This window comes from Berghia stephanieae, chromosome 1 (assembly GCF_034508935.2).
Source record: "Berghia stephanieae isolate SIO BIC M18660-M18661 chromosome 1, UCSD_Bste_1.3, whole genome shotgun sequence".
In the NCBI taxonomy this organism is placed as follows: Eukaryota; Metazoa; Mollusca; class Gastropoda; order Nudibranchia; family Aeolidiidae; genus Berghia; species Berghia stephanieae.
Genome location: NC_088360.1, coordinates 21,864,363 through 21,888,947, shown reverse-complemented (window position 1 = coordinate 21,888,947; position 24,585 = coordinate 21,864,363). Strand labels below are relative to the sequence as shown.

Here is a 24,585-nt window from a genome sequence, read left to right as displayed (position 1 = left end):
AGCTGCAACATTTCTCAAGTTTCTCACTTTTTTTTTCGTTATTTTGTTTTCGCTTCTTTTTTTCCCCAAAATTTGCCACGATTTCCCAATTTTGGGAAATTTGCCAAAATTTGCGGATCGCCCTGATATTTGCGGCCGCAAAAAATGCAGATGACAGATCAATAGGGCAGAGATGTTGTCACATCACACCTTCTACTTTTCTGGTTCCTAATTCCTTGGAAGTGTGTATGCATGGGTGCCGGCCGATTGGATTACCGAAAAAAATGTCGCCGGATTTTTGGGATTTGGATTTGAGTGATATTTGTTTTATTTCTTTTTTTTTTTTTGTATATTTTAAAATTGTGCAACTTGTGACAAGAAACTTAACAAATTACTGCATTATAACCTTTGGATTAAACATACAACAATTGTGGACTACTATTATGAAGATTAGATGCTGAGAACAAGACTTCAAATGACGAGGTAATCTTGCAGGCTTTTTCAGATTATATATCTGGTCATAAGTAGACTTGTAGGCTTTTTGAGGTCCAGTTGCTTGCACCCATGTGTACGTAACCATTCATTTGGAGGACTAATAATGAATAGGTTACATAGCAGGACGTCTAGGCAGATTCTATGGATTACGGGATGTAAAAGAGGGATGATGGATGATCTTTATTGACGACCAGCAAATATAATTTTTAAAAAAGATGCCATCACTCTAAAACCAGAGGATCCTTTACACAAGGCATGCATTTATTCCTCTAGAAGAATGATTTTACACTTTCAATGAGATTGGAACCAGTACCAGCTTTTTGTCACACTTTTGTTCCCCATTGAAGCACATGAAGCATTGTGTATTGAAGCACATGAAGCGTTGTGTATTGAAGCACGTGAAGCATTGTGTATTGAAGCACATGAAGCGTTGTGTATTGAAGCACATGAAGCGTTGTGTATTGAAGCACGTGAAGCATTGTGTATTGAAGCACGTGAAGCGTCGTGTATTGAGGCACGTGAAGCATTGTTTATTGAAGCACGTGAAGCGTTATGTATTGAAGCACATGAAGCGTCGTGTATTGAAGCACATGAAGCATTGTGTATTGAAGCACATGAAGCATTGTGTATTGAAGCACATGAAGCGTTGTGTATTGAAGCACGTGAAGCGTTGTGTATTGAAGCACATGAAGCGTTGTGTATTGAAGCACATGAAGCGTTGTGTATTGAAGCACGTGAAGCATTGTGTATTGAAGCACATGAAGCGTTGTGTATTGAAGCACGTGAAGCGTTGTGTATTGAAGCACGTGAAGCGTTGTGTATTGAAGCACGTGAAGCGTTGTGTATTGAAGCACATGAAGCGTTGTGTATTGAAGCACGTGAAGCATTGTGTATTGAAGCACGTGAAGCGTCGTGTATTGAGGCACGTGAAGCATTGTTTATTGAAGGACGTGAAGCGTTATGTATTGAAGCACATGAAGCGTCGTGTATTGAAGCACATGAAGCATTGTGTATTGAAGCACATGAAGCATTGTGTATTGAAGCACATGAAGCGTTGTGTATTGAAGTACGTTAAACGTCGTGTATTGAAGCACATGAAGCGTCGTTTATTGAAGCACATGAAGCGTTGTGTATTGGAGCACGTGAAGCTCGTGTTAAGCGATGGCAACTTTATAAAAAGACATTTTTGAAAAATTGATACGACCAAAATTCAATTTATGCTATTTTACAGTCAGTAATTTTAATTGTTTTGTTTTTTGTTTTGTTTTTATCTGTAGGTGTTCCTCATATCAATGGTAATCCTACTTGTAACAGAGGCAGTGAATTATGCACAACAGACGTCATACTTTGATGATGGGATTCTGTCACTAGCAACCTGGCTAACAGTCACGGTAATTATGAATATGCTATCCATTATCTAAGTCTGGTGTTGTGTTTGATTGAATTGGTGTTGTGTTGGATTGAATTGGTGTTGTGTTGGATTGAATTGGTGTTGTGTTGGATTGAACTGGTGTTGTGTTTGATTGAACTAGTGTTGTGTTTGATTGAATTGGTGTTGTGTTGGATTAAATTGGTGTTGTGTTGGATTGAATTGGTGTTGGATTGAATTGGTGTTGTGTTGGATTGAACTGGTGTTGTGTTTGATTGAATTGGTGTTGTGTTGGATTGAATTGGTGTTGTGTTGGATTGAATTGGTGTTGTGTTGGATTGAATTGGTGTTGTGTTGGATTGAATTGGTGTTGTGTTGGATTGAATTGGTGTTGTGTTGGATTGACCTGGTGTTGTGTTGGATTGAATTGGTGGTGTGTTGGATTGAATTGGTGTTGTGTTGGATTGAATTGGTGTTGTGTTGGATTGAATTGGTGTTGTGTTGGATTGAATTGGTGTTGTGTTGGATTGAATTGGTGTTGTGTTGGATTGAATTGGTGTTGTGTTGGATTGAATTGGTGTTGTGTTGGATTGAATTGGTGTTGTGTTGGATTGAACTGGTGTTGTGTTGGATTGAATTGGTGTTGTGTTGGATTGAACTGGTGTTGTGTTGGATTGAACTGGTGTTGTGTTGGATTGAATTGGTGTTGTGTTGGATTGAATTGGTGTTGTGTTGGATTGAATTGGTGTTGTGTTGGATTGAACTGGTGTTGTGTTGGATTGAACTGGATGAAGGAGTTTATCCAGGTCGCTATAGCATGAAACAGACAATAGCAATTGCTTACAATCCTCTGGATATGACGCTAGTCTATCATGAAGTAGTTACCACCAGAGCTAACAGACCCAGCTACCCAATCACTAGAAAAAAAGCTTCAATTTCTAATTAAAGTAGCAACACTCCTTGTTGATCTCAAATTTTCTGTTCTTTTTCTAAGTATATTTCGTTGACACAATGGATAAAGTCAACCTTACTTATAGTCAACCAATCTTTCTGGTCAAACGGTGTTCGCTTTATCAGGATTCCACTGTATTTAGACCATTCTGATGTAAATACCTTGTTGAAGGGATGAGTCATGTGTAACATTTACAGGCAATGAATACACAATTTTTATCTCTCCAAGTCAGCGGTACGGTCTTTGCTTTGAACCCAAAAGGTATTGAGTTTGACTACCCATCACGCTGTGTGGCCTTGAGCAAGTCGCCTTGTCCTAGCTCACTTTGCGGCGCTGCGCTGCGGCTGACGCCTTGGTTATTCCAGTCTTCCCTTGGATAGAACCAAAAAGAAAAATCTCCCCTTAGGGATGAATAAATGAAACTTTTTTTTTTTTTTGGATTAGATGACTGAAACAGTTGAAATCTTTGATAAGATTAGTCATGGCTGAATGTTGGAAACAACTGTGGACCAGTGTTATGACACTTGCCTTCTGGTCTGTATACCCATGGTTCGAGTCCTGATCTGGGGGAATGCACGGTTGAGTCCTTGAAAAAGGCTCTTCATTCACACGTTGTCGTTGTACTCGGGTGTTAAATGAGTACCTGGTTGACAAAACAGCATTGTCTCTGTCAAAAGAAAAGTTGTAATATTGCTTAATAGGCGTCATGTCTTGCCTGACATGTTAAGTGTTTGTTGAGTTTTTGGGACGGCCCACCAATAAACCGCTTTGAGCACGAATGGTGGATATTGGGGTGTTTTTTTTGTTTTGTTTGTTTTTGTTTTTGTTTTTGTATTTGCCTTTTTATATCTTTGCTTGTAAAATTTGCCTTACAATTTTAGACAGACTACTTGATAATTATGTTGATATAGTTTCGTTTTTTTTAAAATGTATTTTAAATTCAATTTTCTTTTTATTTCCAATTTTTTTTTTCTTCAGGTTTTTCAGATCTTCATTGTCAGTTTAGAAAGAAGAAAAGACATTAGCCGTTTCCCTGTTTTGTTTGTGTTTTGGTTGCTAGGGTCGGTTACTCTACTCTTTCAGTTGTTTTCAGCCATTCAAAGGGAGGTAAGTTGTGCTGTTAGTTTGGTTTTATTTTATTTTTGTTAATTCGATCTTTATTTTTTGATTAAAAAAAAAAAATTTGCGTTGTGTTGTTGGTTATAATATATACACACATACATATATATATATATAATATATATATATATATATATTATAATAATTTTTAGAAAAATATAAGATGAATACTGAGGCATTAACAACATTTTTCATTCCCTGTAGGTTTTGAGGCTACTGGTGTCAATCGAAAATTAAAGTAAATCTGAAAACTGAACAATCATTTTAGTGTGATACATACATCGGACTTCAGGCCTTCTAGAATTCACTATTTCGTCTCTTAGACTTGACATTCCGTATCACCAGATATAGATAATGTGGCGGAGAAGGAGGGTGGTGGTGATGTGTGTGTTGGGGGGGGGGGGGGGGGGTTGTTATCTTTATTTTCTTGTATTTTTCACTTCTGAATCTGTCGTTTGATATTGAATTTCATTTTGGAGATTATGACATGTTGCCATTGGAGTAAGACTTCATTTTTAACATAAACGAAAACAACAAAAATATATAAGCAGATGAATTGATATAATTTTTGTCCTTCTTTGTAATTTTATTTTTCATCAATTGATGACATTACATTGTTTTTGTTTTAAAAATTTAATTTTAAATTTGTCTTCTTGTCTTATCATGAAGTTGCATCGACGATAATCACAACCGTGAGTGTGGTGAGAACAAATGGATGCATGGCAACAATGAAATGGCATTTTTTAAATAGGATACTTTTAAACCACTGAATGGGTGGCAGCCAAATCTTGTGTGTAGTAGATTGTGTTTATGACCCATAATATTCAATTTTAACCTTTGTTGGGTTTTTTTTTTTAATTTCGACAAATTAAAATTTTAAAATAGATAAAATTCCCTTTTTTCGTCCCATAGTGGAAATTTGTCTCTAGGGTCTATTCCAATGGAAGACTGGAATAACCCAGGCATCAGCCGCAGTGCAAATTGAGCTAGGGCGAGGTGACTTGCTCAAGGACACACAGCACATCGGCAGGTGATCGAACTCTGTACCGTTTGGGTAGAAAGCAAAGACTGTAGCGCTGAGCCATGCTGCCTCCACAGACACATATCCCAATACAATTACGATGGGTTTATGGTAGAAAAGAGTGACATATTCTGATACAATTACGATGGGTTTAGGGTAGAAAAGTGACATATTCTGATACAATTACGATGGGTTTAGGGTAGAAAAGTGACATATTCTGATACAATTACGATGGGTTTAGGGTAGAAAAGAGTGACATATGCCAATACAATTACGATGGGTTTATGGTAGAAAAGAGTGACATATCCCAATACAATTACGATGGGTTTGTGGTAGAAAAGAGTGACATATCCCAATACAATTACGATGGGTTTAGGGTAGAAAAGAGTGACATATCCCAATACAATTACGATGGGTTTAGGGTAGAAAAGAGTGACATATCCCAATACAATTACGATGGGTTTAGGGTAGAAAAGAGTGAATATCCCAATACAATTACGATGGGTTTGTGGTAGAAAAGAGTGACATATCCCAATACAATTACGATGGGTTTAGGGTAGAAAAGAGTGACATATCCCAATACAATTACGATGGGTTTAGGGTAGAAAAGAGTGACATATCCCAATACAATTACGATGGGTTTAGGGTAGAAATGAGTGACATATCCCAATACAATTACAATGGGTTTATGGTAGAAAAGAGTGACATATCCCAATACAATTACGATGGGTTTAGGGTAGAAATGAGTGACATATCCCAATACAATTACAATGGGTTTATTGTAGAAAAGAGTGACATATCCCAATACAATTACGATGAGTTTATGGTGGAAAAGAATGACATATTCCAATACAATTACGATGGGTTTATGGTAGAAAAGAGTGACATATCCCAGTACAATTACGATGGGTTTATGGTAGAAAAGAGTGACATATTCCAATACAATTTGGAATCAAACGATTACAAATACCGATACCTTCATGATAATTTTATTTCCTGTTTTATCAAGACTAGAGCTAGAACTTCAGCTTTATATAGCGCAATATCCACTAAATGTGCTCAAAGCGCTTTTCAAAGGGTCCCTGACCAACAGCAACACGTAAGATGAAGAAAGAGAAATGACGTCTGTTTGGCGATATTACAATTTTTTCGGACAGAGACACTGTTGACGGCCAGGTACTCATTTTACACCTGATTACGGTGAGAGAATGTGAGCAAATAGTCTTTTCCAATGACTCAACTATGCGCCGAGCGAGGCTCTAACCCAATCTGTAAGCGAGTGGCATACCACAAGACCACATAGACCCTCAAAGACAATCCTCTGTTCGATATTTTTTCAAGATCAATATCCGGTCAAAGACCGAGACTCAGCCGTCATTGAATAAAATGCATTTTGTAGCTTGTTACAGGAAAATAATCTAATATGAAGTATGATGAGGATGGTGATGGTGTTATAGGGGAATGGTGAAAGTGAAAGATTGTAACGGAAATATTAGGAAGATTGTTGTAATGATGATGATGATGATGTTGTTGATGCAGATGATGGTGACGATGACTACGATATTACTAGTATGTGTGAGTGTGTCTATGTCAATATATTGTATTCTTATAAATGTGTAACCAAATGACAAATTGCCACTTTTTTTAGGACAATAAAGATTTATTATTATTATTTCCTGCCTTTCAGGTCTATACAACGGATCCCTTCCATTTTACAACTCTAACGTGTCGATACATCTTGTCAAGTGTCTTGTTTGTAACGCATTGCTTCTCAAGTCACCGGGGATGGAAATACAAGGTAGACTACACGCTGTCCCAAAAGTCTTGGAGTCTTTCAGATGGGAATCATTTTTAAAACAAGCTTTTCTATAGTGTAATATCCACTAAACATGCTCAAAGCGCTTTACAAAGGGTCCCTGACCAACAGCAACACGTAACAATTAGTAGAGACATGCCGTCTGTTAAGTGATGTTGCAATTTTTTTCTGACAGAGACAACATTGTTAATGGCCAGGTACTCATTTTACACTTGAGTACGGTGAGTTAATGTGAGTAAAGAGCCTTTTCTAAGGACTCAACTATCAGGAATAATTGACATTGCGATCTATGGGAGAAAAGACAAACTACGAAAGATTCGAAGGACGATTAAAAACTTTTCTTTTCACTGCCTCATTGTGTTGAGTCATCACAATGTTTCAATTTACCCAGCTGAAGTCTGAGGTCCGTTTTGTGGAGATTTTCCCAACCGCCACTCGGTAAGGTTTCTAACCCTTTTCATTCTTGATATTGCTGCTTAATCTAACCAATCACGTCAGGAAAGGAGGGCGGGGGAGAGAGAGAGAGAGAGAGAGAGATTGTGTGTGTGTGTCACTGTAAGTGGATGACAGAGGAGCCTGTGTGAGATGTGAATTTATTGAAGAAGGCCAATGGTAGAGAGGATAGGAGAGAAATGATTGTCTACGCTTGCAACAGACTTTGCATTTGCTTGATTGAATCATAAACTAAATATAAATATAAACATTTATAAAGCTCATTAATCTGCGTTATCCATATGAAGTTTCATTCACTGGCATCCACATATATGACCTTAAAGTTTGAAAATCAGCATTACTTACACTTTCATTTTTCAGGAAATCCACAATCCGTACACCACGGCCTCTTTACTGTCAATTCTTCTACTTCATTGGATGGATCCGTAAGTCTTGTGGATTTGTATCTGTATATCTGTATCTGTATCCTATATATATCTGTATTTGTATCTGTATTTTTCTCTCTGGTGTCTGTGCGTCTGTATGATATCGGTGTCTGAGTGTCTGTACCTGGCTTTCAATATTTGTTATCTGTGTATCTGTATTTAGATTTTATATATCTCAGGCCTGTAAATTTTCTGTCTATTGTTGGACTTCCGACAGTACGATTTTGCTCTTAAATGCTAATATTTTTTTAAAATATAAAATAGTAAAAATAAAATTCGTAACGTCAAAGAACAGAACCAATAAAAAAGAAAATAAAAGACTTTTATTTCGTTCCTCGAAAAAAATAGATTTTATTAAATGCGACTTAAACATTTTTTTTTTAATTTTCATTTGTCGCATCAAAGACAAAACAAAACTTGCCGTCTATCTGTTAGCTATAATATTATCATGCCACCTACACGCTCCGCTAGACGTGGATGTATTCACTGCCTGGCTACTGTGCCACAGCCAGCGAGATGGGTCGCGAAGTTCGCGCGAGTCTTCACACACACACCTAGACAGTAAATAACGCACGCACAGAAGTGTGCTACCGACACACATGCATATCTCCGGATCTCATTTCTCAGTCTCTATATTTTTTTTGTTCCCTCCGGATGTGAGACGGAAAAAAAATAATGCGAAATAATTATTTTTCTTCGAAAGCTCTCACACGACTGCACCACCTCCTCATCCTCTTCTTCTTCTGCTTCTTCTTCTTCTTCTTCTTCTTCTTCTTCTTCTTCTTCTTCTTCTTCTTCTTCTTCTTCTTCTTCTTCTTCTTCTTCTTCTTCTTCTTCTTCTATAAGAATTAATCCAAATAAACGAAAGAATCAGCGTAAACATTTAACACAAACAGGAGCGAAGATACGCAGCTTCCTGTGTCATCAAGCACGAGATACACATCATTCAAAAGGGTAGGATTTGTTCTCTTCCTTTCATTTTACTAACTCAGACCTGGGCCCTCAAGTAATTGGGATTTTTTTTTTGATACCATAAAATAAGGACCTCGTTTTAAATAAGTAGGGGAAAGTGACATGATTTGACTAGTCAATTGACGTGTCAGTGTCATGTCTGTGTTGTGTCCATATTTTTGTCCTGTTGTGTCTATTTTCTCCTGTTCAAAAAGTTCCGACAATTTTTTCACCAACCATTTACAGGCCTGATATCTGTATCTGTATATTTGTGTATCTGTATATTCTTTGTGCCTGTGTATCTGTACCTGGCTATCTGTATCTGTTATTAATGTATTTGTATATCTATGTGTTTATCTATATATCCGTATTCGGCTACCTATGTATCTGCACCTTTATCTGTATATTTATATCTTTTTGTCTGTACCTGGCAACTATAAGGGGCATCAAATTAATGAGCAGTGCAATGAAGATATGGGAAAGAGTAATCGATAAGAGGATTAGATAGAAAAGATGTAGACATAAGTGAAGAACAGTTTGGATTTGTTGCTGGTAAAAGTACAACGGATGCTATATTTGCTCTAAAAGTGACTGCAGAGAAGTATAGAGAAAAGCAAAGAGAATTACATTGTATGTTCATTGACCTGGAGAAAGCATATGATAGGGTACCAAGAGAAAAAATGTGGTACTGTCTAAGAGCAAATGGGGTAACAGAGAAATATATGAAAGTTATCCAAGATGTGTACAAAGGAAACAAAACAGTGGTAAGGACAGCTGTTGGCTCAACTGATCCATTTAATGTAAGAGTTGGACTGCACCAGGGATCTGCTGTTTGCAATAGTAATGGATGTTCTAACAGAACCCATTCGGCGAGAGGCACCATGGAATATGATGTATGCTGATGATGTAGTACTTTTGAATGATACAAAAGCTGAGGCGGAAAAGGAACTGAAAGGTTGGAGACGGTGTTGGAAAGGAGGGAATTAAGGGTAAGCAGATCGAAGACAGAGTATTTGTGCATCGGACAACAGAGAGCAGGACTCTAATAAAGATAGGAGAAGAGGATGTGCCAGAGACAAACCAATTCAAATACTTAAGAGCAACTGTACAAGGAGATGGGGGCAATGAGATGGACGTTAAGAAGAGGATACAGGCAGGCTGGAATAATTGGTGGAAGGTAACTGGAGTTATGTGTGACAGACGAATTTCCACAAAGCTGAAGGGGAAAATATATATAACTGTTGTAAGACCAGCAATGCTATATGGACTAGAGACAGCAGCTACAATAAAGAAACAAGATAAAGAAGTTGAGGTGGCAGAAATGAGGATGTTGAGATGGTCACTTGCCTGGACAAGAAAAGATAAAGTGAGAGATGAACGAATCCGAAGGTTGACTGAAGTGAAGAATGTATCAATAAAGATGAGAGAAGATAGATTGAAATGGTTTGGACATGTAAAGAGATGAGAGAGGGAGTACGTTGGAAGAAAAATATTGGATTTACAATTAGCGGGAAAGAGGAAAAAAGGGACACTTTAAGACTGAATGGTGGGATAAGGTAAAGAATGATATGAAAGAACTGGGCCTGGAGGAAGATGATGCGCTGAACTGAGATGCCTGAGATGTGGCATTCATTATGGCAACCCTGCAAAATGCGGGATAAGCTGAAAGAAGAAGTTGTCCATACTTGGCTGTCTGTATTTCTATCTGTGTATCTGTATTTCTATCTCTGTGTATCTGTATTTCTATCTGTGTATCTGTATTTCTATCTGTGTATCTGTATTTCTATCTGTGTATCTGTATTTCTATCTGTGTCTCTGTCTCCAGCTATCTATATCTGTTAACTGTTTATATGTATCTGTTTGTCAATGGCTTTAAAATAATTTATTTAGTCATAAGCAAAATTTTGTACGTAGGCACACACACCCACACACACACTCACACGCAAATTGCAATGGCTCAGTTGGAAGAGCACGTGCCACACAATCAGAGAGACGGGTTTCTATCCCATTCTGACCCCTTCTTTCCACACAGCGGTTTTTGGGTAGCTAGGTCCATTATATCTGGCAGAAAGTACTTTGTGATAGAGTTCCGTCATATCCAAAACCAGCTATTGCTACTGTCTGTTTAATATCAACAGGGGAGGGGGTTTGGAACTCCAGTTGCTATGAGCCTCATGACATTACGACTTATTGACCAAAACTTGTCAGTTCTATAAAGTACTGCGATTTGACATGTTGAGCGATGAAATCAAATTTATCATCTTCATCATCATCATCATTATTATCGTCTTCATCATCAGAATCACCATCTTCATCATCGTCATTATCATCATCATCGTCATTATCATCATCATCATCACCAACACCATCATCATCATCGTCATTATCATCAGCACCAACACCATCATCATCTTCAACACCATCATCATCATCCTCATTATCATCCTTATCATCCTCATTATCATCAGCACCAACACCATCATCATCTTTAACACCATCATTATCATCATCATCTTTAACACCACCATCATCATCATTCCTCTATTCCAACCCACTATCCAGGCTTGTCCTCAAAGGCTTCAAGAAGCCGCTGCAATCAGATGACCTGTACAGCTTGTCAGAGGACAACACAACCTCCAAAGTCTTGGCAAAATTCCAGCAAAGTTGGGATAAGGAAAAGAAAGCATGTCAAAGGTTAGAAGACTGTCCTTTCGTCTTTACGAAAAGTGGTCTGTTTCATTAACATTATTATTGTCATTATTATTATTATTATCATTATTATTATTATTATTATTATTATTATTGTTATTATTTATTATTATTATTATTATTATTATTATTATTATTATTATTATTATTATTATTATTATTATTTATTTTTATTATTGTTGTTATTATTATTATTATTATTATTATTATTATTATTATTATTATATTATTATTATTATTATTATTATTATTATTATTATTATTATTATTATTATTTATTATTATTATTATTATTATTATTACTATTATTATTATTATTATTATTATTATTATTATTATTATTATTATTATTATCATTTTTATTATTATTATTATTATTATTATTATTATTATTATTATTATTATTATTATTATTATTATTATTATTGTTATTATTATTATTATTATTGTTATTATTATTATTATTATTACTATTATTATTATTATTTATTATTATTATATTATTATATTATTATTATTATATTATTATTATTATTATTATTATTATTATTATTATTATATATTTTATTATTATTATATATTATTATTAATATTATTATTATTATTATTTTCATTGTTATTGTTGACCATTTTTGTTATAAATGTATAGTCCAATGTTATATATTCCATCCCTGCCTCCAATATCCAAACTCCTATGCCAGTTATTTCGATACTAGTTCAATCCAAAGGTGGAAGAGGAAAAATATATTTTTTATATGGGATGGTTTTTTTTCTCAGCTATAAGAGGTTATGTGGTCTAGTGGTTTGACACTCGGATCGGAAGGGTCAGGATTTGAGTCCTGCTCTAAGCGATGCATAGTCGAATCCTTGGAAAAGGTCTTTACTTACATTCTCTCACCATACTCAGGTGTAAAATGTGTACCTGGCCGTTAACAGCGTTGTCTCTTCGAGAGAAAAAAAATTAATATCGCCTCACAGGCATTGTGTCTCATCCTACACGTTCAGTGGTGCTGTTGGCTGGGGACCCCTTGTAATGTGGCTTGAGCACATTTAGTGGATAATGCTATAAATAAATGATCAAATTTTAAATATTTTTCTCTTTTCTTAGAGAGATTTTATTATTTCATGATTGTTAGAGCGCCTTATAAATTGCATGCCTTGTCCTTATGTTTAGCATTGGTGTTGGCTTGGGACATCTTGTAAGGCTTGTTGAGCACATTTATTGGATATTGCCCTTTATATAGAATATTATGAATATTTCCAATATCCGTTTTTTACTAGTGTCTGCCTTGCTTCCCAAAATTTTATTGATTTCTGCTTTTGTTTCGCAGCAGACGGAGAAAGAATGTAAAGGAAGTTCCAGAAGACGACGACGTGGACGCATGCCGCATACCTTTACAAAGTCTGACCAAGGAAGAGAACGACAAGGACCTGGCAACGTCCAAACCCCATGATGATCAAACCTTATTCGTGCAGCCATCTTTTCCTAAAGCTTTGCTTAAGAATTTCGGGATTGATCTGGTCAAGTCACAAGTGGGCCAGCTGGCGAGAGTTGTAGACAACGTGTTCAATCCTTTTGTTTTAGGGTAAGGCCTGAAAAGTTGTAGAACTTTCCACATATTGAAATTATTGACCATGAAATCTCACTTGAATAAAGTGTGAATGAGTGACTGGCTATAGGCAGTGATGGATATTGGAATAGTGTGAGTACAAAAAAGAAGGCCTAATAGGCAACAATGTTTCATTTATTCCTTGTTACTCAAAGCTGGGGCCTCTGAAAAGGCTCTTTTCTCACATTCTCTCACCATACTCTGGTATAAAATGAGTACCTTGTTGTTAAAAGTGTTGTATTTGCTGTTAAAAAATTGCAATGTTGCGTCATATCTCGGCCTACATGTAAAGTCCTGCTGCTGTCTAAGGACCCCTTGTAAAGCACTTTGAGCACGTTTAGTGGATTTTCCACTAGATAAAAGCTTGTTTTGCTTTGCTTGTTTTTTTTTTTTAATGCATGAACTTTGTTTTTTCTCCTCAATTGTTTTTGAGAGTGGGGAAGATGTGTAAGTTCTAAGAGGAATTATTCTTCTTGTTTTTTTTTCTATTTTTATATCATATGTTTAAAAAAAAAGAATTGAGCGTTTTGCACAATATCCACTAAACGTGCTCAAAGCGCTTTACAAGGGGTCCCTAACCAACAGCAATACTTAACATTTAGAACGAGACATATGACACCTGTTAGGCAATATTACAATTTCTTTTTCAGACAAAGACAATGCTGTTAATGGTTAGGTACTCATTTTCCTTCAGAGTACAGAGAGAAAATGTGAGTAAAGAGTCTTTTCCAAGTACTCAATTATGCGCCGAGTGAGGCTCGAACCCAGGACCTTCCGATCCGAAAGCGAGTGTCATACCACTAGACCACATAACCGTTTACTTCTTTCATATTTTGATTTAATTATTTGTTTGTCTCCAATTTCAAATCCACATAAAGGTCTGACTCCTCAGCCCACCCTAGCAGTGATTGAAAAATAGATTCTATAGGGAATGAGATTAGCGGAAGAGTAGCGTCCCTTGATTGGACGTTACCCATAATCTGTGACGTCACCGGCGGAAAAGTTATTAGAGAGAGAACGTCATGTTGGTTGTGCGCATGCGTCTCTCGTCCTCGCGGTTTGGTTTGTTTTTTGTTTTATAATAAAAACTTGGTGGTTATGAAGACATACTTCTAGCTCAATTTGCGGCGTTGCACTGCGGCTAACGCCTGGGTTATTCCAGTCTTCCCTTGGAATAGACCCTAGAGACAAATTTCCTGTAGTGGATGAATAAAGGGAATTTTAATTTTTATTTTTTTATTCATTGATATATTTCATCAGGTTTTTTATCGACTACATCAACAACTCTGAACTAACCTGGCACGGCTATATTTACACAGCGGCCATCCTCATCTTGAAGACTCTGACCATCACACTGGGCTACCCATCCGGATATTCCATCTCGTTGTTTGCACTCCGACTGCAAACGGCTATCATGGGCTCCGTTTTCTCAAAGGTATTTTTATTTTGTATTGAAAAAATTTACTCCAAGGCATTCCTTAAAGAGCGGGGGGGGAGGCAATAGCTCAGTTGGTGTAGAGCACTCGCCTCACACACAAAGTGACCGAGATCAATCCCAGGTGAAGTCAAGATTTTTTTCCAACCTTTCTGTCTTTGTCTCGGAATGACATTACATGGTTTTGTCATTGATTCACCAATCTGCCAATACTGCAAAGGGGCACGACAAACCATTGATCATCTGGTCCTGCAATGCCTAGTAACAAATTAGAAGGGGGGTACGAAATAATCTTTGAAGCCGGAGATGACCTGCCATCATGGATCGACAAACATAATTTGGAGGTGTAGCCATACGCTATTACTACTACTACTACTACATGGTTTTGTCCTGGACCTGGCCGGATACCCTGGGGCTGGGAGGGAAACAGTTGATTGTATAGTTAAGAGTTTTGGGCGATGGTATTTTTTGTCTTGTAAATCAACTCTCTGTTATGCACTGTATTATGTTTTGTTTACATGTTATATATGATTTGTAAACATTTGTATTCCTCTTAGTTGGATCCTTTGCTTGTGTCTGGATGAGACTTTTAGGTGATCTCAAACTTAGTACTTTGATAGTGAGCTCTTGGACTCTACACCTGTTTCCTATTTGAACCAATTCCTCTTTGTCTTACCTTTTCTTGGGTGCTTTAATTGTAATTCTAGAACTTTTTACTAATCCATTTTCTTCCTTTTTACTGGCGCTGATATGACCTAAATCTGTTGCAAGCGCTGTAAAACGCTTAAAAACAAACAACAAACATATTTGATCGATTTCAAATTGACTAGCAGATTTCCCTCTTATGTTGTAAATCACTAAATTTACGAGTCTCAGACTATCGTCAAGAAATGATCACCCTGCATACTGCAGGTCGAAAGCTTAGGTCCTTGGAAAGGACCATCATTCATCATCATCATCAGTATTATCATTATCATCTTCATCATCATCGTCATCAATATCATCATCATCATCATTATTATTATCATCATCATCATCATTATTATCATTATCATCATCATCATTGTTATTATCATCAACCACATCATTATTATTATCATTAATCTGTTTCCACCCAGTCCCTGACCATCAGCCCCGAATCCCGTAAAGAATCAACAACAGGGGAGATAATCAACTTAATGTCGGTGGATGCCAGCAATGTCAAGGTCATGTTTGACTACATATTCTGGGCATGGATGTGTGTGGTGTATTTTATGATCGGCATCGCTCTCACCGTCACCATCGTTGGATTGGCTCTTCTCCCAGGTTAGTCGTATCAGTAGTGATAATCATTTTATAGGAGACCGTGGCCTTTGTAAACTCATGGCCTGATACTGACCAACACATGACGTCAAAGTCTTTGGCCACAAAAGAAAACAAATCGTGAGTTGTATTCAACAGTTCAACCAATGGAAATTCTAGTATCTTTGACCACTGCTAATGACAACTCACTAGACGGTCCACAAACCTAAAAATGATATCAAAATATGGGTCTTAGTGGGTTTTAGTGTCAGGCTATAAGTCAACGATGACTACGAGCAGATCCACTCACTTGTAAATTTAAAGCTTTGTCATTTTTAGGAGATGAAAATTGTCACCGCTATAATTCACTTTAAAAATCAACATTTTACTCTCAATTGAATTATTAAATAATCACTTTAAAATTGTTAAAATTACAAAATTTTCATTTTCAAGAAGTTGGTACAGCCAAGGGTTTATAAACAGCTTGCACGGAATAGAAAGAAATCAACGCTTCACGATTACTATTCTTACACATTTTGTTGTCGATAAAACATGAAAAGGAAATGAAAAAAAAAAGAAGAAAGTAAAAAAACAAAAACAACAACAACAAAAGAAAGAAAGAAAGATAGAATGAGGCCATATCTTGAACATGGCGGTCCCAAGCCTGTAGAAAACTCAGCAAGTCTTACATGAATGGCACATGAGAGCTGGTGCTTAGATGGTGCTGGTCCTTTTTTTAGCTTCTCTGCTTTAATCGCACACTCCACTTAATTGACACACTCACCCGAACTACCGAGGGTGTGCGATGAAGTGGAGTCAACTGTATTATTGTTATTGTTGTTGTTGTTATTATTATTATTATTATTATTATTATTATTATTATTATTATTATTATTATTATTATTATTATTATATTATTATTATTATTATTATTATTGAATTTATTTGTATTATTATTATTATTATTATTATTATTATTATTATTATTATTATTATTATTATTATTATTATTATTATTATTATATTATTATTATTATTATCATTATTATTATTATTATTATTATTATTATTATTATTATTATTATATTATTATTATTATTATTATTATTATTATCTATTATTATCATTATTATTATTATTATTATGTATTATTATTATTATTATTATTATTATTATATTATTATTATTATTATTATTATTATTATTATTATTATTATATTATTATTATTATTATTATTATTATTTTATATAGTAGTTTGTAGTAGTAGTAGTAGTAGTAGTATTATTATCATTATTATTGCTATTATTATTGCTGTTGTTGTTGTTATTATTATTATCGTTTTTTTAGCCATGAATGATTACTAAATTAACGTTGTTCCTGTATTATAATGATATTAGAATGATTTGTTCAGAGAGATGTTATGGTTATTGGAGATGTTATGGTTATTGGAGATGTTATGGTTATTCGAGATGTTATGGTTGTTGGAGATGTTTTGGTTGTTGGAGATGTTATGGTTATTGGAAATGTTATGGTTATTGGAAATGTTATGGTTATTGGAGGTGTTATGGTTATTGGAGATGTTATGGTTATTGGAGATGTTATGGTTTTTGAGATGTTATGGTTATTGGGGATGTTATGGTTATTGGAGATGTCGTGGTTATTGGGGATGTTATGGTTATTGGAGGTGTTATGGTTATTGGAGGTGTTAGGTTATTGGAGGTGTTATGGTTATTGGATATGTTATGGTTATTGGAGTTGTTATGGTTTTTGGAGATGTTATGGTTATTGGAGGTGTTATGGTTATTGGAGGTGTTATGGTTATTGGAGATGTTATGGTTATTGGAGGTGTTATGGTTATTGGAGATGTTATGGTTATTGGAGGTGTTATGGTTATGGAGATGTTGTGGTTATTGGAAATGTTATGGTTATTGGAGATGTTATGGTTATTGGGGATGTTATGGTTATTGGAGATGTTATGGTTTTTGGGGATGTTATGGTTATTGGAAATGTTATGGCTATTGGAAATGTTATGGTTTTTGGGGATGCTATGGTTATTGAAGATGTTATGGTTTTTGGGGATGTTATGAATTTTGGGGATGTTATGGTTATTGGAGATGTTATGGTTTTTGGCCAATAACTTTCAATCAACTCTTGAACTTGTCTTTTTTTCAGGTCTGGCTTGTATTCTGTTGATTTTTTTGATGAACATTTTCCTGCTGCACAAGTTGCGGATTTATCACTCTGCCATAATGAAGATTAAAGACGAGAGGGTGAAAATCATGAACGAGGTTTTGAATGGTATCAAGGTAGATTACTCTTTTCTTCATACTTGTTTAAATGTCAGCCATCACCTTTGGATGGCATTATTTCAGGGTGACTAAGAGGGTAAAAGTTGAATTTTAGGTCAAAAGGAGGCCGGTGTTGCTGCAAGAATTGAATAACAATTGTCACATGGAATGGAAACGTCGATTTAATCAAAGGAGAAGGACAATGTGGATGTTTTGGGTTTCCCCTTTATCAACAAACCGATGATTGAAACACTAAAGGCGAATGAGAAATGTGAGAAATGGCGTCGTTTAGGTGAATAAATTGAACATTGTTTTGTTTATTCTCCTCTGGCTGGCGTCATGGGTCGAATGGTCTGAAGGTCTCGACTGTTTCAACACTTGAAAAAACTGTTACTGCCAAGATTTGGATGTCAGATTGAAAGGCTTTTTTGTTGGGTTTTTTTGTTGTTTTTTTTTTTTTTTTTGGGGGGGGGGGGGGGGGTATCATTCAACCCCAGGAAGCTGATGGAAACAAAATTATTTCATAGGTTTTCAAAACTTGAATCAGAATGTTACTGGAAATCGACTCAATTCTGAGTGTTTGTGTTTAAGGATGTTGAATGTGGCAGCCATTGTTGGTGTTGAGACTGAAGTATTTTGATGATCTTCACTTGAATAATTTATAATTGTTGTGTTCTTGTGGTGAATATTATCAAAATGACTGTTAGGCGCTATCTGATTGACATTTTGGTATCCTGGATGATAAAATGATAACAAATTTTATTTTGATTTTTCAGGTCATCAAATTGTACGGATGGGAGGAAATGTTCATGAAAAAAATTTCAACAATTCGAGAAAAAGAATTAAAGATTTTATTAAAAACGTCAATACTTGAGGCATTATTCAACTTTGCTTGGAGAGGCGCCTTGTTTTGGGTAAGATGGAAGGATTTTGTAAATGGGATATAATTGGGTCTGCGTAGAAATACGAATTTTTGGCTCCAGCTACAAAACGGGATCGGTCTGATTTGACTCAATAAACTTGGTGAAAAGGAAAGTTTAGTTCCTTAGAATCTATATTAAGGACCTTTTTGGACCATGATGAAAGTAAATTATTTATTTCTAAAGCTATTTAAAATGAATTTTTCTTTCTTTTTTCCCTGGAATCGATGACTTTTTGAAATTTCAGGTTGGTAGTTTTGTATAATAATGTTTCATTTTCGGTGGGGATTTTTTCAAATTTATTTTTGAGACGGAATGAATGAATTCCCTGTATTCAACGCTATAATAAAATGATTGTGTTGTGTACTTAGATCATTAAATAATTAGATAAATATTTCCAAGAATCAACAAACCAAATTGTTACAGGAAAGAACGTTTACTAAACAATATTAACAAAAGATGCATGTGTACAGGATGACGATTGAATACAGAACGACTCCAAACAACTGGTGGGGTTCTCGACCTCCCGTAGTGGGCGGGGAGGTACCGGTACTTGCTGTCTCTTCTATCCCTCTGTATCTGTTTTCCAATTGCTTTGTGTCTTTGACTTGGAATGAGATTACTTAGTCTTGTCCTGACCCTGGCCGGATCCTTGGCTGGGAGTGAAACAGTTGAATGGATAGTTATAGTTTTGGGAAATGATTTTTTTTTCCTTGTATATCATCTCTCTGTTATGTACTGTTATTTTGTAATTTAAACTTATGATTTGTCAACATTTGAGTGTATTTCTCTTAGTGGAATTTTGTGCTAGTGTCTGGGTGAGACTTTTAGGTGATCTCAAACTGAGTACACTGATAGTGTGCTCTTGGGATCTACATCTGTTCCCTATATTTGAACCATTTACCCCTATGCCTTACTTTTTCCTCAAGTCCTTTTAATTGTACATCTAGAATGTTTTTACTATCCAATTTACTTCCTTTTTACCGGCGCTGATATGACCTAAATGTGTTGCAAGTGCCGTAAAACCCTTAAAAACAAACAAAACAAACTCCAAATAAGGTAGACACTAGAACAGACGCTAGTTATGAACGATACTGCCATTAAACGGACAATATAAATTTCATTACTTGAATACAACAGCTTACATAATTCTCAACAGTATGCTTAGGGAGAGAATGGTAAAAAGTCTTTTCCAAGGATTCAATGTAGCACGGCACACTGCGTCTACCTAAAAAAGTCTTTTCCAAGGATTCAACATAGCACGGCACACTGCGTCTACCTAAAAAACTCTTTTCCAAGGATTAAAAGTAGCACGGCACCCTGCGTCTACCTAAAAAAGTCTTTTCCAAGGATTTCAACATAGCACGGCACACTGCGTCTACCTAAAAAAGTCTCCAATACAAATTCTGATAAAAAGCATTTTCTCATGCCACCCCAAATGTCTGGAATTCACCGCCATTAGATACAAGAAGTTAGGTATCTGAGTTGACATTCAAAAAGTAGCTTCAAACACACCTTACGAATTCTTCTTTGATCTAATAATTTGACGAATAGAACTGTATAGCTATTTCTGATTTGTGTAATTTTTATGTGTAGCACGTATGATTTCCTCTCCCAATGTGCCATTCAGATGAACTATTTCATTCTCGTGACCTATGTGATGATTGACGAGGGCCATCACTTGGAGGCTAAAACGGCCTTTGTCACTCTGAGCTACATCGGCCTGGTCAGGCTGGCCGTCAATATCATGCCTATCATCGGCCAGGATTTCATCAAGGTAGGTAATCTTCGCTGTCTTTGTAGAGATAATGTCTGTCATGATTGGATCTTTATAATTATATGCTATGAAAAAGAAGAATGATGATGATAATGATGATAATAATGGTGATGAAAATTATTATTATTATTATTATTATTATTATTATTATTATTATTATTATTATTATTATTATTATTATTATTATTATTATTATTATTATTATTATATTAATAATGATAATGATAATAATCATAATAATCATCATCATCATAATAATAATAATATTAATAATAATAATAATAGTGATGATAATAATAATAATAATAATAATAATAATAATAATAATAATAATAATGGTAATTTGAATAATTCCTAAATAATGAAAGTAATGATTATGTAATAAAAATGAGTATGATAATGATGATGATGATGGTGATGATGATAATGATATAAATTCTAGTAAAAATCACACTTATAGACATCTTATGGGTTTTGGTTGGTTTCAGGGTTTTACATCCATACGACGCTTGAACAACTTCATGAACGCAGAGGACATTTCTGTGGCCAATTTAGAGAGAGATAAAACAGACAGTAAGTATCTGGCAACTGTGATGGTGATGGTCTAGTGCTATGACACTTGCATTCAGGTCAGAAGGTCTAGGGTTCGAGTCCTGCTTTGAGCAGCACATGGTTGAGTCCTTGGAAAAGGCTCTCTACTCGCGTTACTGTACGTTCGTGTGTAAATTGAGCACCTGGCCGTTGAAAGCGTTGCATCTGTCCGGAAAAAAGATATAAATATTGCCTAACAGACGTCATGTCTCGTCCTACATGTTAATCGGACCTAACTAAGGACCTCTTGTAAAGCGCTTTGAGCATGTTTAGTGGTTATTGCTCTGTATCAGTGTTTCAAGTCATAGCCGTCGTGCAGTGTGATAAATTGTCTTATTTTGTTATTAAGTCAACACCTAATTGAGCCTGATCACTAATCAGATTGGTGGCAATGAGTGAAAGTGCCTTGCCGTAGTATTTTGAGGGTGAGAGGTGGGGGATGATTAGGAACTTTTTACTGACACTCCCTCACTTAATTCAGGTATGAATGAGTACCGGATTCTTGGCCGAGTGCTAATTTTTTAATTGGTTTTTAATAGAGAGAGGGGAGGTCTAAATATTCATAGGTTAAATGTGGCTGCTCTCATTTCCTTTTATGTATTGTCTCCTTCTTAGTGTTCTCTAGTCCTAGAATGACTATTACGTTTTTCCAAGACCCTGGCTGGATTCATTAACTGAAAGTGAAACAGTCAAATTTATTATTCCATAGGGGATGGTGTTTTTTTTTGGGGGGGGGGGTTTAATCGTTATAATCAGCTGTCTAATATTTGCTGTAAATATTCAAGGATATTCTTAACGATGGAACATTTTCGTGCTCTCAAGTTCAACACATTTGTGTCAGTGCATGACATAATCAGTTGAAAGGTGAAAATTTTGGATTTGCATTTTTTTTTTTTTTTCATTTTCTGAAAGAATATGCTCCGCAGAGCATTTTAATCTTTATTTGAAGTAAATAGGGTGATTTTTCATGAAGTTATGGTCAGATGTAAGGGGAAAGGTATCCAGCAACTTTTCTCAAATTTCATACTTTTTCAACTTGACCAGCTGTAAAGAAATATTTAGAAGTGAAATTAAGCTTTGACATTTCCCGAAGATTTACAAAAAGGGTTGATTTAATCATTTATGACAAGCAGAACTCATTTTTAATCAAAATTGACCTTCTAACTAAACTTGGCAATATCTCAGTTCAAACCTTTTCACCATCCAACTGATGATGCCATTCACTGTAACATTTCTGCATTATTAGGAGAAGAAGAAAAACTGTTTTCTTACGACTAAAATGTCCCCATAAATGGCGTTTTATCTTAGGCCAGCAGATTAATAGATTGCTCAATGTCTACTCTATTTCAATTTGGTGAATCGCCACCACACTGTCTCATCTTGTCACAAAAGTCAATCAAGCAATCTTAAGCATGGTAAGTGGCTGGATGAGTGACAGAGATTACGGAAAATTCTGGTCCTGATATTGTGTCCTTGGGCACAGCACTTTAAACACATATTTACTCCCAGTGGACTCGGGGCATGAATGAGTGCCTATTTGCAGTGACATGGCAGGCACTGTAAGAGTGTTAATACACACAAAAAAGACTCTTAACAGGCAACTAACATTGTATGAAAGAGAAATATCGTTCCATGAGTCCTGTTGGGGGAATAGATGAACTATTGTAAAGGGCATATAACATGGTAAATCCCTAGAAATGCCCTATATAAATGTTTCATGTTCTATTTCCAAATGATTTATCTTTTTCTTTCATCTTCTCAAACGATTTTATGGAGTCAGGACCTAGATCTATAATAAGCTTTTATATAGTGCAATTTCCACTAAACGTGCTCAAAGCGCTTTACAAGGGGTCCCTGGCCAACAGCAACGCTTAACATTTAGGATGGGACATTCTGACGCCTATTACTATTAGGCAATTTTAAAATTTTTTTCGGACAGAGACAACGCTGTTAAAGGCGAGATACTCGTTTTACACCTGAATACGGTGAGAGAATGTGAATAAAAAGCCTTTTCCAAGGACTCAACTATGCGCCGAGTGAGGCACGAACCCAGGACCATCCGACCCGAAAGTAAGTGTCATACCACAAGACCACATAGCCGCACAAGATCTACAGCGTTCACTCTTTTTTTTAATCAACCAATCATCTCTCTTGTATTCACGATGACTGTGTCAGACTTGCCAGCCAGTAAGATTTCTTATATTGTCATGCGTTTCGAAAATATGGGAATGTTGATTGAAATATGATAAATGCAAAAAGTCAACAGTTTGTAATGAAAAAGGAAACAATGATAAAAGGGGAAGAGTTGAAGGTCATTAGATATCGTCTCCACTTCAATGTGAACCCGAGTAGCCAGACAGATGATTGTCATGAGAATTACAGGATTTTCCAACTCTGACAGATGATTGTCATGAGAATTACAGGATTTTCCAACTCTGACAGATGATTGTCATGAGAATTACAGGATTTACAACTCTGACAGATGATTGTCATGAGAATTACAGGATTGTCCAACTCTGACAGATGATTGTCATGAGAATTGCAGGATTTTCCAACTCTGACAGATGATTGTTATGAGAATTGTAGGATTTTCCAACTCTGACAGATGATTGTCATGAGAATTACAGGATTTTCCAACTCTGACAGATGATTGTCATGAGAATTACAGGATTTTCCAACTCTGACAGATGATTGTCATAGGAATTACAGGATTTTCCAACTCTGACAGATGATTGTCATAGAAATTACAGGATTTTCCAACTCTGACAGATGATTGTCATGAGAATTACAGGATTTTCCAACTCTGACAGATGATTGTCATAGGAATTGCAGGATTTTCCAACTCTGACAGATGATTGTCATGAGAATTACAGGATTTTCCAATTCTGACAGATGATTGTCATAGGAATTACTGGATTTTCCAACTCTGACAGATGATTGTCATAGGAATTACAGGATTTTCCAACTCGGACAGATGATTGTCATAGAAATTACTGGATTTTCCAACTCCCTCTACCATCTTGAGAAGTCACCAGAAACTCAGCGAATGTTAAATTTGAAGTTTTGGATGTTTGCACGTGTTGAAAATATGAGTTTTGGGGTAAAAATATGAGAAACTGAGCATAAATATTTGGGAAAATAGGATAAATCTTTTCAAATGCTTGAGGTTGGCTGGTAAGTCTGTTGTGTGGTTGTATGGTTTGACACTGGCCTTTGGAGCAGAAGGGTTCCATGGTTTGAATCTCGTTCTTAGTCGTGCAACGTGGAGCCCTTTGACCAGGCTCTAAACTAACATTGTCTCTCTATACTCAAGTGTAAAATAAGTACCTAACCATTAATGCTGTTGTCTCTGGTGAAAACCTAATTGTAATATCACCTAACAGGCGTCATGTC

At 35.8% G+C, this 24,585-nt stretch overlaps 1 protein-coding gene across 7 annotated transcripts in view; it reads left to right on the top strand.

The window, feature by feature from the left end:
• LOC144970364 (multidrug resistance-associated protein 1-like) overlaps positions 1-24,585 on the top strand; it is a 98,280-nt gene that overhangs the window by 26,500 nt on the left and 47,195 nt on the right. For all 7 annotated transcript variants that reach the window (XM_078909952.1, XM_078909929.1, XM_078909968.1 and 4 more), the window contains exons 4-15: positions 1,752-1,865; positions 3,774-3,902; positions 6,623-6,733; positions 7,565-7,629; positions 11,143-11,274; positions 12,621-12,875; positions 14,160-14,334; positions 15,453-15,639; positions 17,789-17,922; positions 18,681-18,818; positions 20,455-20,601; positions 21,090-21,174. In XM_078909952.1, coding sequence (XP_078766078.1) covers positions 1,752-1,865; positions 3,774-3,902; positions 6,623-6,733; positions 7,565-7,629; positions 11,143-11,274; positions 12,621-12,875; positions 14,160-14,334; positions 15,453-15,639; positions 17,789-17,922; positions 18,681-18,818; positions 20,455-20,601; positions 21,090-21,174 — 1,672 coding nt within the window. The remainder of the gene's footprint in view (positions 1-1,751; positions 1,866-3,773; positions 3,903-6,622; positions 6,734-7,564; positions 7,630-11,142; positions 11,275-12,620; positions 12,876-14,159; positions 14,335-15,452; positions 15,640-17,788; positions 17,923-18,680; positions 18,819-20,454; positions 20,602-21,089; positions 21,175-24,585) is intronic.